Source organism: Manacus candei, unplaced genomic scaffold (genome assembly GCF_025592945.1).
Source record: "Manacus candei isolate 608988 ecotype Guabito, Panama unplaced genomic scaffold, ASM2559294v1 h1tg000028l, whole genome shotgun sequence".
NCBI lineage: Eukaryota > Metazoa > Chordata > Aves > Passeriformes > Pipridae > Manacus > Manacus candei.
The window spans coordinates 9,039,226-9,055,074 of record NW_026138076.1 but is presented as its reverse complement, the minus strand read 5'-3'; the positions used below and the strand labels follow the sequence as shown (position 1 = coordinate 9,055,074).

Here is a 15,849-nt window from a genome sequence, read left to right as displayed (position 1 = left end):
ACTTTTCATACCAGTACATCTCCACTGAAATAAAGACAAGAAAAAAAAAAAAAAGGAGTTGAAGGAAAAAGTTCCAAAGTAAATTAACAAACCCCAAATTAATTATAGAGGCAAACAGAAAAAGGGTAGGAAGAACTGCTGAAACACAATATGACTCTCACTTACTGAAGGTATGACTTAGGTTTTGATACCTGACAAAGTAAATCTATTCAGGAGACAGAGATACGAAAACTAGTAATTTTTGTTTGTTTGTTTGCTTAGAACTACCCTTCAGGTACAGAAAGAACCTCAATCAGCATAACTTTCTGTGTAGGCCACTTTACCCCACTATGAAGGCCAAACGAGTCCAACTAGGGTGCAACACCAACTGGAGCAGAATGCCCTGGTCACTCCAAAACAGCAACCTTTTACCTCACCCTCGAAACAGGATGGAAAGGATTTGAGAACCCATGAGGACAGTGGAAGATTACTTCCTCAGCCAGCTTGCATCTAGAAGAGTTAGAGAAAGGGTGGAAACAGAAAGGTAAGCAAGACAAAATAAGATCATAAGCGAAGAAGGCAATGGCATCACTAATGCAGTAAGATAAAAATATCAGGTGAATAGTTGTCAATTTCTGTCCCTGACTTCTACAGAGATTTTTCAAAGTGAATTGGAATTTCCAAAACCATAGAAATATATGGAAACTCTAGACCTTGTGACAAAGCAACCCTTTGATTTATTCTTGAAGAAATTATTTACAAGAGATTAAAAAAAGTACAAAATACCAGTACTCTCACATCCCTGTATTTTTTTCTAACTACTATGCATTTCACAAAAAAATACAAAAAACTATTTGTCCATGCTGCCAGTGTTGAGATTAGGTGATGGAAAATATTTCCTCTTTTAAATCACTACCTGTTTATTGAACATTAGACTGAAAATGTATGATGCTTCTTTTTACTTGATTGACTTGAATTAGTCCCACTTTCTTTATGCCAGACTGGAGTCTGGGAGAGGAAAGAAAAGCTAAAAGTAAGGAAGAGTCATGTAGAAAGGATTTTTCTTTACAGAGCTCAGTTCCACAAAGAAAAACTGATTATTAAATTATGTCTGGATTCCAAATATATACAATGATTTGCATAAACATGTATTTGTAAAGAACAGTAATTACAGCACATCTACTCGCAAGGTTTGCAATGAAAAAGAAATATACTTGAAGAGCTCTGCAGAAGAGGGAAGAAGAGAAGAAAAACATATCAGCCAGCAACATCATCTATCCTACTTCTGATGCAGCAGGTGGATCATGCACATATTCTCTATCCAGTTCAGCACAAAGTCTAACAAAAAAGTGTAGCTGCCTTTAGTGGTAGGTCAGCAGGGAACTAAATGGATTTTTCCATCATAGTCACCTCACCACTGTTCTACTAAAATGACATGAACTACACAATGTTAACAGATGCTCAAACAGAAATGCCTTTATACTTCATGATTCATAGCTATTTAAATGAGATCCTACTACTTTAGAATGATAACTTGCTCAAAATGCACAAGGACTTGATAACTATTTAACATCATAGCAACAATTATAAACTAAACTAAAATGCACATTAGCACATCTTATTGATATGTTTTACTACTCCACAAGTGAAAAATGAGAAAGGGGAAAAAATTCTAAGCAATATTATCACATTTTCAACACAGAAATAAACTTTCCTAGAAAAATCTGCCTCAGGTTCTGTGTATTTAAGACCAAATACAATAAATCTGATCCATCAAATGGATACAATCCACAGCTCTAAAAAGTAGCAGGTTGAAAACTCTGAAACTATGGATGTCAGACATTTGCTATAAGCAAAAGCAATTAAGGAGTAGGGGATGGTGTCGGGTTTGTCAAAAAACAGAGAAACTAGCATCTAGGTGCTCAGATAGACCTATCGAGGCACTGAGACTGTCATGTTTTGTCATGGAGAACAGAGCACAGTGAAACTGGGTTTTATTATGAAAACCCTTAGCTTTGTACACAAGCAAGCCTCACAAGAGTTCAAGATGCAAGGATCATTGGTCTTCCTGAAAATGCTTCATCACACAAATTATCTTCAGGTACAAAAAGCTGGCCTACCAGCTTTCAGGCATGACAACTATTGCTTAGTTATGTTGAGATAGCAAGAAGAGCTGCTATATTAGGCACACAGAAGCCATGTAGGTGTCAGTATCTAACGTGTAAGTAAAATCACAGACAGAACATACAATGTATACAACTTTTCCACATGAACAAATGCATAGCAAGAAAATTACTGGAAATTGTATTCAAAATTACCTAGTTGTTCATCACGTTTACAATTACTATGTTTGATAAAATGCATGCACTGGAACAGGGGATTCTTGTTAAAAAAGTTAAGAAATTCTGAATCCTAATGTGAGATTAATGGAAGTTTAAGATAAATCAGCTCACGTGTAGTGAGCAATAATTTTTTGTACCAGTAGCATTTAATTCTCCTGAACCATGCCTCTCAGCTTATTTTTAAAACCAGACTAGACTATATAAAATACTTCATGACAAAAACTAAGGAGAAAAAAAGTTACAAAGCCAAAACATTTAGAAGCACAATAAGGAATTTTCACACAGGACTAATATGGCCACTGATTATTACAGATTTTTGGTGAAGGGGGAAAAAAATAAAGCCAGAACAGAAGATCAGAAATTAATTCTGTTTCATTAACATTGGTATGAGATTACAAGTAACACAGAATCTTCAGGAATATGAAGATTGAATACTTCAGCTTTCTGGCAATGAATTCTTTCAGGGTACATGACAATTCATAGCCAGAAATAATCCAGCTTCTCCCTTAAACCTTCTCTGCAGACATGAAAAAGAAAGAAAACACTTATCTTCCCTAATAGCCCAATTTCTTACTTGTTTTGAGCTCAAATTTGTATAGGTTGAATAGAATGTTTCTGGGAAAGCTGCTATATATATATTTGTGTTTGCCAACAAAATCTGTTTGGTTTTGCTTGTCCAGATGATAAGCAGACTTGCCCAGATGATAGTCCAGACTTTTATGGTTATGAGTTAGTTCTTAAACTACCAAGAGAGTGTGGCAAATGCTAGAAAGCTGGAGATTCCATCTGCTAACTACCACATTACATTTAATAATTATGTAGTACCAGACTGTAAATACGCTGCATGGGCTAATTAAGGTTACCTCTAGAGTACAAAGTTTAGGGTTTGGCATAAACCTAAACTAGCACATTGAGATTTTAGAAAAGCTTATTTTCCCTGTATTGCCTTCACTAAGAAAAGGTGTGTCTTTAATGAAAAGAGGAAGATTTAAATGTCGTTTCATACTACAGCAACTACAGTATGTTAAGTGTTGAACTCTCAATCCCTCCTCTCCAGCACCTCTCCAGGTGCTATTTGTGATGGCTACCACAACACATTAAAAGTGACATTTTCCAAAATACTTGTTTCCCTACATGGAAACAGAGCATGCAAGAAAGAAAAAGAGTTCCCTATGCTTCCTTTATCTTTGTATTTTACATGCTCAGAATATCCTTTCATGACAGGTATAAAAGAAAAACAATTATGTGGGCAGCACCAACATACACTAAAAGAATTTTTTGCCAGTTAATTTAGAATATCATCAGTTTGTATTCCTATCTCTTTATTATCCCTGTATAATAATTGCCTATCAGCAAACCTCTTGCCACTAGCAGATTCCACTCCTGACTTGCACCCACAGTCTGCAATATTGCAGTCCTGCACGGTGAAACAGATGCTAACATTTGTACCAAACTGTGATGCACTCAAATAGAAAATTATCTCATTCTGCTTGGGCAAATGTTATTACATTGTAAGTACAATATGATACCATTAATGAGTGATAAAGTAGCAGCCTCTGAATTTCCATGGTGCTTACAGCCGTTTTAGAGGAACTAAAAATACACCTTTCAAAACAAATGCCATGTACAACAATGCTTAACTAGTCAAAGTAGCTTGGTTTAACACAGTACAAACTCATGCATGAACACGGCTCAAAGCATAATTTTTTTTCAGCAAATTTTACACTAATTTGATACCCATTTAGCAAAACTGGTGATTGAGACTCAACTAGACCCTGAGCGACCTGATCTAAATAGCCCTGCTTTGAGCAGGGGGTTAAGATCAGATGACCTCCAGAGACCTTTCTCAAATTATTTTATGATTCTATGAGTATTCAGAAAGTAAATCAAAAGAATTATCAACAACTTTTCACATAATAGTCATAATCAAATAACAGCAATATACCATATAGACACTTGCCTCTTACCTGCTATATACTTTGGTTAGTAAGTTGTTTATCTGTTTATCCATTTTGTATCTTGAGTAATCTTCCAAACCATCCTTCACTGCAATAATTGTCAGAACCCCTACCAGAGGTAGCATTGTAATTTCTTTTTGGAAAGCTTCCACCAGAGGAACCCAATTTAGGACAACTAGAAATAGGAAATACAAATTGGCAACTCTGAAACAAAGAGAAAACACAGGAGTTAGCCATACTAGCAGACAGTGATACTTATTTCCCCACTCCATGCTATATGGACATTTAAGTTAACAGCAATTATCTTTTCTTCACCCCAACTGCAATTTAAGAATTAAGTACCCAGAACTCTGTTTTCACTCTCTGGTCAACAGATTACTTAGCTGCACTGCTGCTTAATATACATGACCAGACAATGCAGAAACCAAGAGTTTTCCTTTATTTTCAAAACTGTCCTCCAGGCACAGGTTTTCTAGTAAAGCACTGGCAAACTTCCACTCTCTCAAATTTCCAGGTCTTTTAAACTTAATTTTATCATCTCTCAGGGGAGATGGCATGTCTTAAAAAGGAAGCCATCCTACAACCTCCCTGCATAACTTTACAAATCAGCAGTCCTCCAAGCAGAAGGAAGATGAAAAAAAACTGGCAAGAGAGACAGACATGAAGGAAAGGGAAAAACACATTTACAGGAAATGAATTGAAAATCCTACTGCAGATTGGTGTGTGGCAGTGCTCCAAGAAGAAGAAATAGTTCAATAGTCCAAAGAACTGAATACGTGGAAAGTACATAAGCTAAGAAGAAAAGGATTAGTCCAACACTGATATTTAAGACACTTTGGCCAAATAACACATATCTTTTCAGAAATGATAAGCAGGTCAGGAGGAAAAATAATTTTTGAACAGAAAGCAACACACACACATTTAAATAAAAAGATTCCACTTCAGAAGAACTACCACAATCAAAAAGGAGTTAATTACCTGTGAAATTGTTCAAATAAATTCCGTGGTAAAAAATTCAGTAAAGTATACTTAGTAGTCCGTATTTTGTTGTTCATGTATAGTTTTGATACTTTTTCATACTCTTCTTTAAAATGTCCCAAACAGGGTATCACTATCCTATGTTTGCCACTAGTTTTTGATGATTGATGGCACTTGCTACTTGAATTGCTGCTGCTGCCTTCCCTGCCCTCTGCTGATATCAGTCGCTGCCAACGGTATCGGGCCCAGCGGATGGGATCTGCCATTGCACCTGGAAGGCTTTATAATCCAAGGAATGTCCTCTACCTAGAAATGTTTTAAAATATAGCAAGTTACATAACAATTCTATAAAGGCTTTTCAACTAAAAAGTCACAGTTACAGTTTTGAATAAGCCCAGAGAAAAAGTGATTTTCATATTTCGACTAAGGAAAACCAACCCAGACAGTTAATAGGTTATGTGAGGCCAGGAACTTCCGCTTCAAAGCTTGAATTTCATCCACTCTTTCAGGATCCTAGAGTTTCATTACTCTGTTTAAAATGCACAATTGCTTTTTAATAGCAGCCCGCCCACCAATTTCTCATGCTACAGTATTAAAAAAGCAGACAAGATGCTAATTCTGCAGGGAACAGCATTTTCTAAGGAATCCTCATCTCAGACACTGCAGTCCATACTGATGGTTAACAAAGTTTATTAAACTCAGAATTCAACAATCTAGCAATATGAATCTGAGTACTGACACAAAGTGAGGAATTGCCAGTGAAAGGCACTAAGTAACTATCATGAACAAAACCCTTTTTCTATGGAATTAGAAACAAGTTTGAAAATTTTTAACAACTGACAGAGGATGAATAAATTTCATGCAAATGCTTCTCCTCCATCCACCCAGCCAAGCTCTAGCATTCGACACAGGAATTTGTCTTCCTAAAGAAAGCTGAAGTTCATAGATGTAGCTGATACTCACTTTTTCAAATCACCTAATGCAGTCAGAAAAGGCCTCTTACACACACAAACCATGCTTTAGTAGAAGCTCAAAAGTGCTGGTTTTTACAATGAAGTTTTTTACAATTTATGAACCTTTACACCTTAATGGTTGCTACATTTCTTGTACTATTTCTTCCATAGAACAGCTTACAGTATATTTGTTTAAAACTATAAATTGCTTGAGCCCTAAATCATCAGTACTTCTCACTGCAGATTACTTTCCTTCCATCTGGTGTCTTACTAATTGTATACATTCTAGCAAAATTTTTTACTAAATCCTCCTCCTAAGTTCCCACACAAAAGCTGCCTCTAAAACTTGCTGGATCTTTCTAAATGAAATCTTTTTACAACAGACCCTAGGCAGTCATCAGCTTAATCCTAATTTTGGCTTTAATCAGTTCAATTTTCTATTCGTGTGATATCTCTCTGCCATTGACAAATGCCACTGTCCTGCTCAAGATTCCTCCAAAATGTTCCTTATAGAAGCAATTTTCCAAACTACTAATCCATTTTATCCAAACTATCTTCTCTTACATACCGTCCTTGATTTCTTTTTCCTATTATAATTGTAGAAAGTTTGAAACATGAGCACAATGCCCTCAGTAGGTCCTCTAACAATGAGACAGTATTCATATCTCTACATCAACCTGTTCTATTCTTAAAAAGAAAATTCTCCAACATTCCTAAAGAGCTTGGTCCTCTGCGCAACTACCCTTCAAGCTCCCTACTGTCTCTCTGGCCTCTTCCTCTCATGAAATAAGATGGTACATTTTTGTCCTATCACCATGAGATGTGGTAGTGATTGACTGTTACAATCTTAATGTCTCAGAGGATTGTTACCACGTACATTAAAATCACATTCCTGTTTAGAAACCACGATCTGCATACAAAGGAGAGAATAACAAACCTGTATATAGCATCTCCTCTCAGCATTCCCTGGCAGTACCCTACTGTTCTTCCAAGGCCCTTCTGCAGCACTCCCTCAGGCAATGTAAGGGATCAGTCTGAGAAAAAGGCTTTCTGTTTTTCTCAGTCCTAAATCTTGTGGTCCCAGTAACCATCGGACTAACAAAGGTTGCATGGGAAGGAAGCTATGTCTGGGACTTCTCAGAGAAGAAAGAAGAAAGTTGTGAAAATTTTCCAAAACACATGGCATCCTCTTATTTGCACAGAATGCAGCATCTTCTACCTTTGCTTCCCCTAATCCTACTGCCTGGGAGACAGTTCCCAGAGGGACTGCACAGAGGTTACTGACCCATTTTAGTCAGGGTCAGTCTTTCCACCAGAAATGGAAACTCTGACATGTAGAAGCAGCTACTTCACACCAATTAACTGCTTTTAATGCATGGCTACTATATAGTCATACATATGAACACTGATCTGTACACACGCGAAAGAGATGCTTCAATTCATTTACACTGAGCCTGAGAACAAGTCTGAAGCTTGAAAGGTAGTAAAGTCTTTAAAAATGTTTAGGTACTGTTGAACGTGCTGCTGGTGGAGTCCACACATGGCTATGAAGAGTCTTCAATACACCTAGAGCTCTCAAAAACCAAATTAACAAAGACCCACCTACACTGAAGTCAGGACTGAAGCAAAGAACAAAGAACAAAGTATTGAAAATTAAAGACTTTAAAAAGATGACTTCCTAAAAAGAGGTACAAATGTTGGCAGTTCAGCTATTTAAAAAAACCCAAACATCTACATTTTGGATGACATTCTTAAGTCTTGGTCATTTTGAGAAAACACCACTTCTTCACAACCTCTGCTGTGACAACTCAGTAATTTCTGACAAACAGATCTTATGCAGTGAGGGACCTTTTCAAATAAATGTTCGTTTTAATTAACAATGTGCTGAATTATCAGGGAGAGTTTTAATATGATTTCTTCTATTAAATTTATCAGACTCTCTCAAGGTTCTGTCTTTAGCATGAATCATACAAGGTGTGTCAATTAACCACACTTTTGCTTGAAACAACTCTTTGCCCAGTAATCTGACATACCTCTACACATTGTTAAAATGTGCAATGTCCTCGTAGAAAACTTAAATAAGTAAATGCTGCAAATTTTTTCAGGATGCCACAAGTGAGGTATTTGAGAGCAGGTTAGATTTGTAGTGAAAATCATGTTTGTCTTCATAAGACCAAGCAAACAAACATCTGATATTGATGAAGAAGCAGTAAAATGAGCTCTTTCCAAAATTCCCAGGGCTAAAAGGAGTGCAGAAGTTTTAAATAGCAGAACCTACTCATTCAGTGAAAATTACACAGGCTAAATAACCTATATAGCTAAAAGACACCTGAAAAATTTCAAACCCTCATAAATTCTAGGTCTTTTCAGTTTTCATAATTTATTATCTTTTTTAGTATTTGATACCCAGTGACCACTACTTAAAAAAAAAGGGGGAGGGGGCACAGCAGAATGGAAGAGTACTGGACATTTTAACATGACACCATGTTAAGATGGAATTCCTCACTATTAGATCTGGAGTTAAAGGTTTAAACTGCATATGCAGTGTTGCAGAAGAGCAGTCACCCCTCACCACATACACACCCTTGGTCCCTGACACAGCTCCAAAACCTCTGCCCCACCCTTCCTCATCCTTATTCAGAGAAGCAGAGCTTAGAAAGGGACAGGAAGCATCACATTCCGTTGTGTGCACTGCATATTTCTGCCAGTATCCCCAGTATTTTAATGTAACAACTTTTAAGTAAACTTTGAAGATTGTATGGACCAGAAATAACTAACAGGAACCTACCACACTGGAAGCATTGTATGAGAAACAACAAGTAATCTTCTATGATCAGAAAGGTGAATCAGACAATTAACCAACATCTTGGGAAAAAAGTATCTGGACCTCAGACTCTGCCACAATGCCCTCTGACTCACCTGGGATTTGACAGAGCTACTACCTGTAAATGATTTTTTTTTAAAATCATTTGCATCACCATTTTAAAATAGGATTTATGAGGTGTCAAACTTCAGAAATCTCTTCTGCTTTTTTTAACTATTTAGAGTCATTTTATTCTTCTTCCTCATTAAATTTGGTTCAGAAAGTAATGAACACCTTTTCTTTGGTCAAAAGGAGTTTCATCAACTTCACGTTAGATATTATCAAGGATTAAGTTGCCAAAGATCAAATAAAAGCTGTTTTGAACAATTTTTCTAAGAAATCCCCTCCCTTAAAACATTACTTGACCCTCTTGTTATGCTATTTTTCATTTTAAATTCTTGAGTTCTCCAGCTAATGTGAATTAAAAGTAGTAATAAAAAATGGTAGATAATTCTTTAAACACTGGCAAACGACCCACAAGATGAATTACTCTGAAGAACTATTTTTAGAATTTTATTTTAAGAAATGTTTATGTTTAAAAAACCCAAGAATAACGTTCAACTATTTGAAAACAGGAAGCCTAAATGATCACATGCCAAGTTTTGAGGACAGTGTCATACAAGCTAGACCATCCTCATTTTCATACTATATACTCAAGTGAATACTACTTGATCTTGCTGAACGGCAAGAGATGATATAGAGGTAATTCAGGATGTCTTACATTCAAAAAGAAAAGTTTTTGTAGCAAGCTTACTAACGTCACATGATAATGATGAGATGTGGAAGGAATTATCTGACACTGGACATATTTGCTTTCTCTCTATACCAGTTCCCTCACGTACTCTGATTGCTTCCTCTTCATATCTGAGATATGAAAAACTGGAAGGACTAGATATGGTTAGCATGAAATAGTTGGTTGTCATATCTTTGTTAAAGCAAGGCACAGCAGTGTCATTTTTATCACAGGACAGATCAACACTATCCATGTTTAACCATCCTATATCACAATAAAAACAGCCTTTGAGAACCCTCTGCTAGTGGTAATACTGAGAAAACCCTGAAAGAAGGGTCTTTCATCATAAAGCCCAGTATAAGCATTCTCTTGCGTGTGTATTTCATGTCCATAATTTGTTTTCTTTTCCAATTACTTGCCTTCCATTTTCTCTTATAAATTCTGTCAGCTTCCAGTTCTGCAAAATATCACCTGCATATCTGCATGCACAGCTTTGCTCCTAGCTTTCCTGCAGGGGGACTGAGCTGAGACAAAAAATTCCTTAATTCCAGTTACATTATTGGTAGCCTTTTTCAAATCACTGACCTCTCCCATACTAGATCATTTCTTAATATTGTCAGCAAAACAAATGTGTAGATAATTTAGTCTATGTTTATGCTCTGGAACTGCACCTTACTATTATGTTGTGGTCATCTGCTCACATGTCACTTTAAGTGCCTTACCACTTACCCTGCCTTCTCCTGACCACTTCCTCCCTTCTGACAACATCCTTCTCTTTTGTTATGATCTCCAAATAGCTGGTCCTCGTTCTTCTTTCAGAAAATTCTTTGTTAAATACACTTAGCAAATGACACTTTTGACAAGAATGTTTCTCAAACCATGTTTATGGTGTGTGTTTCTATTCTGTTCCTTCTCAGGCAATGTGCAATAGGCCTTCTGTGTCATCTGTGCTGATTTCCAGTAGGAAGTAATAAATCAATTCTTAGCAAACAGAAATGCAATCAATAAAATTGCACTATCTTACCTGAAAAATGTCTACAGCACCCAAAAGGGAAGCAATTCAGACAGTGCATCTCCCCAGCAACATCCCTTTTCTTTGCTCTCCATCTGAATATTTCAGGATGTTCTCCAGGTCTGAGGTTCTGGGTGGCCAGGGAAGATTAAAAATGCTGACCCAGACGCAGGTCACACTACACAATGCTATGGAAGAGTGGATCAGCCCTGATCCACACAAAAGTCCCATTCAAACATCGTAGTAAATGTTACTGCGCAGGTTCATTAGCACTTGTGTCCCTACACTGACAGAACTATACAGGCTAAACGTTAAAACCTCCTTCTAATCATCTTTTAAAACTCAGAAGCTATTAGACAATGGAGAAACTTAAGGGAAGCAGGGCCTGAAGATTAATTTACACTCTGAAGAACAAGTTCATCTCTTCTCCTAAGGTTTGCTACTTTCTCTGTAACATGCGATTTCACAAATTTATCATGTGTCTTTGCAAGCCAACGTGAAATACGCAGAGACACTCTAATATGCCAAATAGATCTGGATAAGACTTGTGCTGCCAATTCATGGGACAAGCAGCCAAAAACCTGCAGGAATCAAAGCTTCAATTTTAAGAAAAATATGTGGTTACTTGCAACCATGTATTCTGAGTTATATTTATAAAGGGGATGCTAAGAACTCTTGAATTAAGAGTGGAAGGCAGACGCTATTATGAAAAGTGAATTGCTGTGGCACTATTTTGCCATGCACTCCTACCTACAAAGTCTAATTTAGTATGGGCAACACTGAAAACCTGCAAGCTTTAAAATGCCTTGGATCTTGAAAAGGAAATTTTTTGGCTGTGAGTATGGTAAGCCAGCCATCGATAGCTGTTCACAACTAAAAAACAATCAGCAAGCTGCATAAAAACCCAGGAAGTGCCAAGGCCCTGACACAAGACAACTTAATAGTAAACCACACATGCAGTAGTATTGGTTCATGTGCTACAGTATGGGAGCAGTATAGAAAACAAAAAAAATCTCCTTCACCTTGGGTAAAATTATTTAGGAGGCCAATCAGATCTTGTACCTACAGACACAACCAAACGATGCACTAACAAATTTCAGATGAGCTATGTATTTCTGCTCCAGGTAATCAGTTCCAAAACAGAACTGAAGGCTGCTGAAGAGCGATCCTGTGTGCAAATATTAAACCTCCTTTTCTTCATTCACAAGAAAAGTTCTGCTTTACACCCTGTTCTCATGCGCCACATTGGTTTCAAAATTGTAAACCAAAACCTTCCAGGTTAAGTGTCGCTCTTTTATGACCATCTTTCCACCCAAGGGTATCTTTAGCTTATGGTCACGCAGCATTTAATCACTACAAATGCTTTGGTATGTGTGAAATTCACATTAATGTCACAGTAAGACTAAGGTGTGGGCCATGTTAAAAATTTATACTGGTGTTCACATGATACCGAACGATGTGATTTTTTTTGTAGCAGTGTACGCTCCCTATGTTATCATAAATAGTTCTAAAGGAAATAGATCCATACTGGCAGTATTGCTGGTTTTTAACTATGCTGATTTACTCAAAGGGCCCAAACTCTGTTGCGTAGATGAGGTCTAGGGTACTCACTGAAATTTATACTGAAAGTACCTGTTACAGCAAGAAACTGTACTGGAGTTCCTAAAATCCTAGATTAGGTCTCTGACTGGTTTTTCTTTTCTTCTTCTGGTTTTCTAAGACACCTACACTGTCAGCTATTCAAGAGTTCCAGAAACTCCCAAGGCATCCACTGAGGTTTTCAGATCTAGTACTCTAAGGTTAGTGAATTTTTGATAAAACCTACTCTTGTATAACCTCAGGAGTACAATCAGGTATTTGTCACAGAGCAATAAAACCTGCTCACTGTTTGGGGATATTTTGAGAGGAATAACCTGTGAATCCACTGTAACCACTAGAGAGTTTCTGCAAGACAGCAAAACATGAATCTTGAGATGTTTTTTCAGGCCTGACAGTGAGAAGTTACCTACAGCAATTCAGGGCTCAACTATAAACGTGTATCTTCAAAAGTTTTATTAATAAAAAATGAAGCCAAAATATATATAAACCTGAAAAAAAATGCAAGGAGTTAAGAACACTCAAAGTCTGACCCCAGTAACCCCAAAACTATTTAAGACACTATAGTATTACCGCTGTGAGTAGCTCAACTGAGTTAAAAGTTAACATTGAATGGAACAGTTCTTGCTTCTACCTCCTGCTCCTATCCCTCCTTGATAATCGATCTGCTACTTACTGAACCTGGTTCTCACTGATCTGCAAGACCTTTTACTAACTCAAAGACAATAAAATTACTGGATTTCCCAATCCATTGTTACAGTTGTGAAAGCACTTGTTGGCACAAGCAAAGTGGGACAGGAATGTCAGATTAGAGTGACTATCTTTGAGTTCTTATGTAGAGCATTTGGTCCTGATTTTAGCCTAGTTTTCATTAGAAATATATATCAGCTCTGGCTATTGCCTTTGAAATTCAGATTATCCACAGCAGTGGCAAGTAACAGAAGAATGCGATCCTTGCCTGTCAGTTCTACCTTTTGCTCCTGTAAACCATAATGCCCACAGCCTAACTGTAAAGATTCAGTCTAAAACAATGGCTTCAGACCAGCTTTTGGGGTACACAAGAGTTAAGTGATTTAAATTCCACTCTGATTTTAGGTAAACCATTTAGTGCCTCTCTGCTGCAAACCACCATTTATGAAAACAGGAATAATGACAATTCACTTCTCTCTTGGTGATGACATGAAGACAAATATGTTTTAAATAAGAGGTTTCTCAAAACTGTGGTCATCGGTGAGTACATGAATACCCTATACATATCGATTTAGTACTACAATAATTTTGATTTTAAAAGCACCTTTTTCTTCAGTAGCTGTATTTCTGACAAGAACTTTGATTTTTCTTTCCCATCTTCATGATTATTTTTTCATCACTAAGCCCAGTAACTATTATTGTGGTCCAACCCTGAGTGCCCTGTGCACTCTGCACCCCTGGGAACTTCCCTGAAGCTCTAGGAATTTCCCTGTGACTTACATGGACTTAAGTCTACTTCTTTACCATAAATCTGTAAAGTACTAAAAAGCTTACACCTCAGTCACTACCACGAGCTATTAAAACAATGGCTTTTGTTTCTGGAGTCAGTCTTCATTACCTTTCTTTCTGGTCTGCTGCCAGAGCAGCTCAGTCGAGGAGATTAAAACACGCGAGGGTGGCTCGGGCGCAGGGGGCATTTAAAGACATAAAGGCACAAATCGCCCTCGTACCCCGAGCCCCGCCGTCGCCGTGCTCTGCAGGGGCCGCTCCGGGCTCCTCAGCGCTGGCCCTGCAAAACGCCGCCCGGCTCGGGCAGAAGGGACCCCTCTCCCTCCGCCACCGCTGCTTCCACGTTTTCCCGCGCCAGGTCTCGGCCCAGGTGCCCAGCACCGGTGCCCCCCCACGGACCCGACCCCGCAACCGAGCTGCCCACCTGAACCCCCGCCGGGCTTACCGAAGGCACCGCGCACATCCCAGCGGAATGGCCGCACCCGGCGCTCCCGCCCTCCCGGCCCGCCTCCTCCCGCCCTCGCCTCTTCCCGGCTCGGCTCTTTCTCCCCCGGGGAGTGACTGAGGCGGGGCACCCTTCCCAAAGCGGCTCCTCAGTACGTCCTACTGCTCCGCGAGAGGGTGGGGAAGCTTTGCTCGTTGCCGTAGGGTTCGTGGATGGCGCTTACCCATCCAGAGGTTAGTTATTTTTTTAAGGCTTCTTTTTTTTTCTTTTTCCCCTTGAGGCCTCAGCAGATGGAGGCTGTGGCAGGAGTGTGGCTGTGACAGAACCTGACGCTCTTGACAGCTTGTCAGGGAAATTGATGTTCTTAATCTTTTGCCATGACAGTCTGAAGGCAGCTTGGCCCATCTAAACATAAAGTTTTCTAGCCACTAGGCTAATCGAGGATAGCAAACACTCTCTTGTTTTCTAGGAAGTAAGCCTCTGGATACTCTCCAAATTGTCTTAAACAGATTACTGCCATCAGGAACCTCATTGAGTTGTTTCATCAATAGTCCTTCTGAAGTCCCACACTGTCCTTTTTGCTCTTACTGTCTACCAGGGCACTCCTGAAAGCTGCCTCTTACAGTGAAATCACATGGCCTTTTACATGAAGAGAGAGGATTCCTGCTTCAGCACTGTGCAACAACCAACAGTAAAGGTTAATTGCGGATCCCTTGGTCCCTACTGAAATACACTGCAATTACCAGTACCTGTCCAGTGTCAACAATGAATTCCTAACACAGAGTTGGGAGGGCTGTGCTGAGCAGTGGTAGTTGGCTGTGCTCTCCTTCCCATGTGCATGGTGTTGTTTTCCTCTGTTGTCCTGCATTTTAGCAGGCCCCGCACCCCTGACCAGACACTGAAAACATTTTGGGTATGTTTCAGTGAACAGCAGCTGATGATCTGTTCTCTGAAGTGCTCATATGGCCAGCAGGAATTTCAAAGCACATTGGTGCATCAGATGGAATAAAAACACATCTACATGAAGGAAGGCCATAAGTGCTGTCTTGAAATGCAGGTTTATTCTTCTTGGCAGGAAAAGATATAGAGTTCTATTTCCTTGCAGGATCCACCACCTTTGCTGGATCAGGTGCTGTAGGAAAGAGCAAGCAACTCTGAGGAGGGCAGAGCAAGCTGCTGCAAGACACAAGGTGATAGTAGGTGTGCTAAAACCACTTTATGTGGTTTAATTGGTTAACATTGATTTATTGGAATTTTCATCTTGCAGAGATGTTTGAGAAAGAAGAGAACATCACACAGCTCATAACAAAATAACCACCTCTACTGTCATCACATTGGAGCTGTAAATAATTCATATGCAGTGTCTCACATTTCCCATTCATATTTTTTCATGCATGAGAGTCTATTCTGTAAGCCTACAGCTACAGAAAGCATTATTTTGTTTCCCTTGTTTGCCCAGCAGTAACAGTTGCCTCAATTAGGCCTGCACAACAGTGCAGTGCAAAAATACC

The 15,849-nt window shown here is 38.7% G+C and overlaps 1 protein-coding gene across 4 annotated transcripts in view; it reads right to left on the bottom strand.

The window, feature by feature from the left end:
* ATP10D (ATPase phospholipid transporting 10D (putative)) overlaps positions 1 to 14,405 on the bottom strand; it is a 45,507-nt gene extending 31,102 nt beyond the window's left edge. Inside the window, exons 1-4 of one of the 4 annotated variants that reach the window (XM_051789908.1) lie at positions 14,339 to 14,405; positions 5,258 to 5,563; positions 4,289 to 4,483; positions 412 to 489 (exon numbers count right to left, since the gene is read on the bottom strand). In XM_051789908.1, the coding sequence (XP_051645868.1) occupies positions 412 to 489; positions 4,289 to 4,483; positions 5,258 to 5,523 (539 nt within the window). In that variant the 5' untranslated portion in view covers positions 5,524 to 5,563; positions 14,339 to 14,405. Of the gene's footprint in view, positions 1 to 323; positions 490 to 4,288; positions 4,484 to 5,257; positions 5,564 to 14,002; positions 14,054 to 14,338 lie in introns of those variants that run through there. The other 3 variants (XM_051789910.1, XM_051789911.1, XM_051789912.1) reach the window with 3 other exon arrangements.
* Positions 14,406 to 15,849: the final 1,444 nt, after the last annotated feature.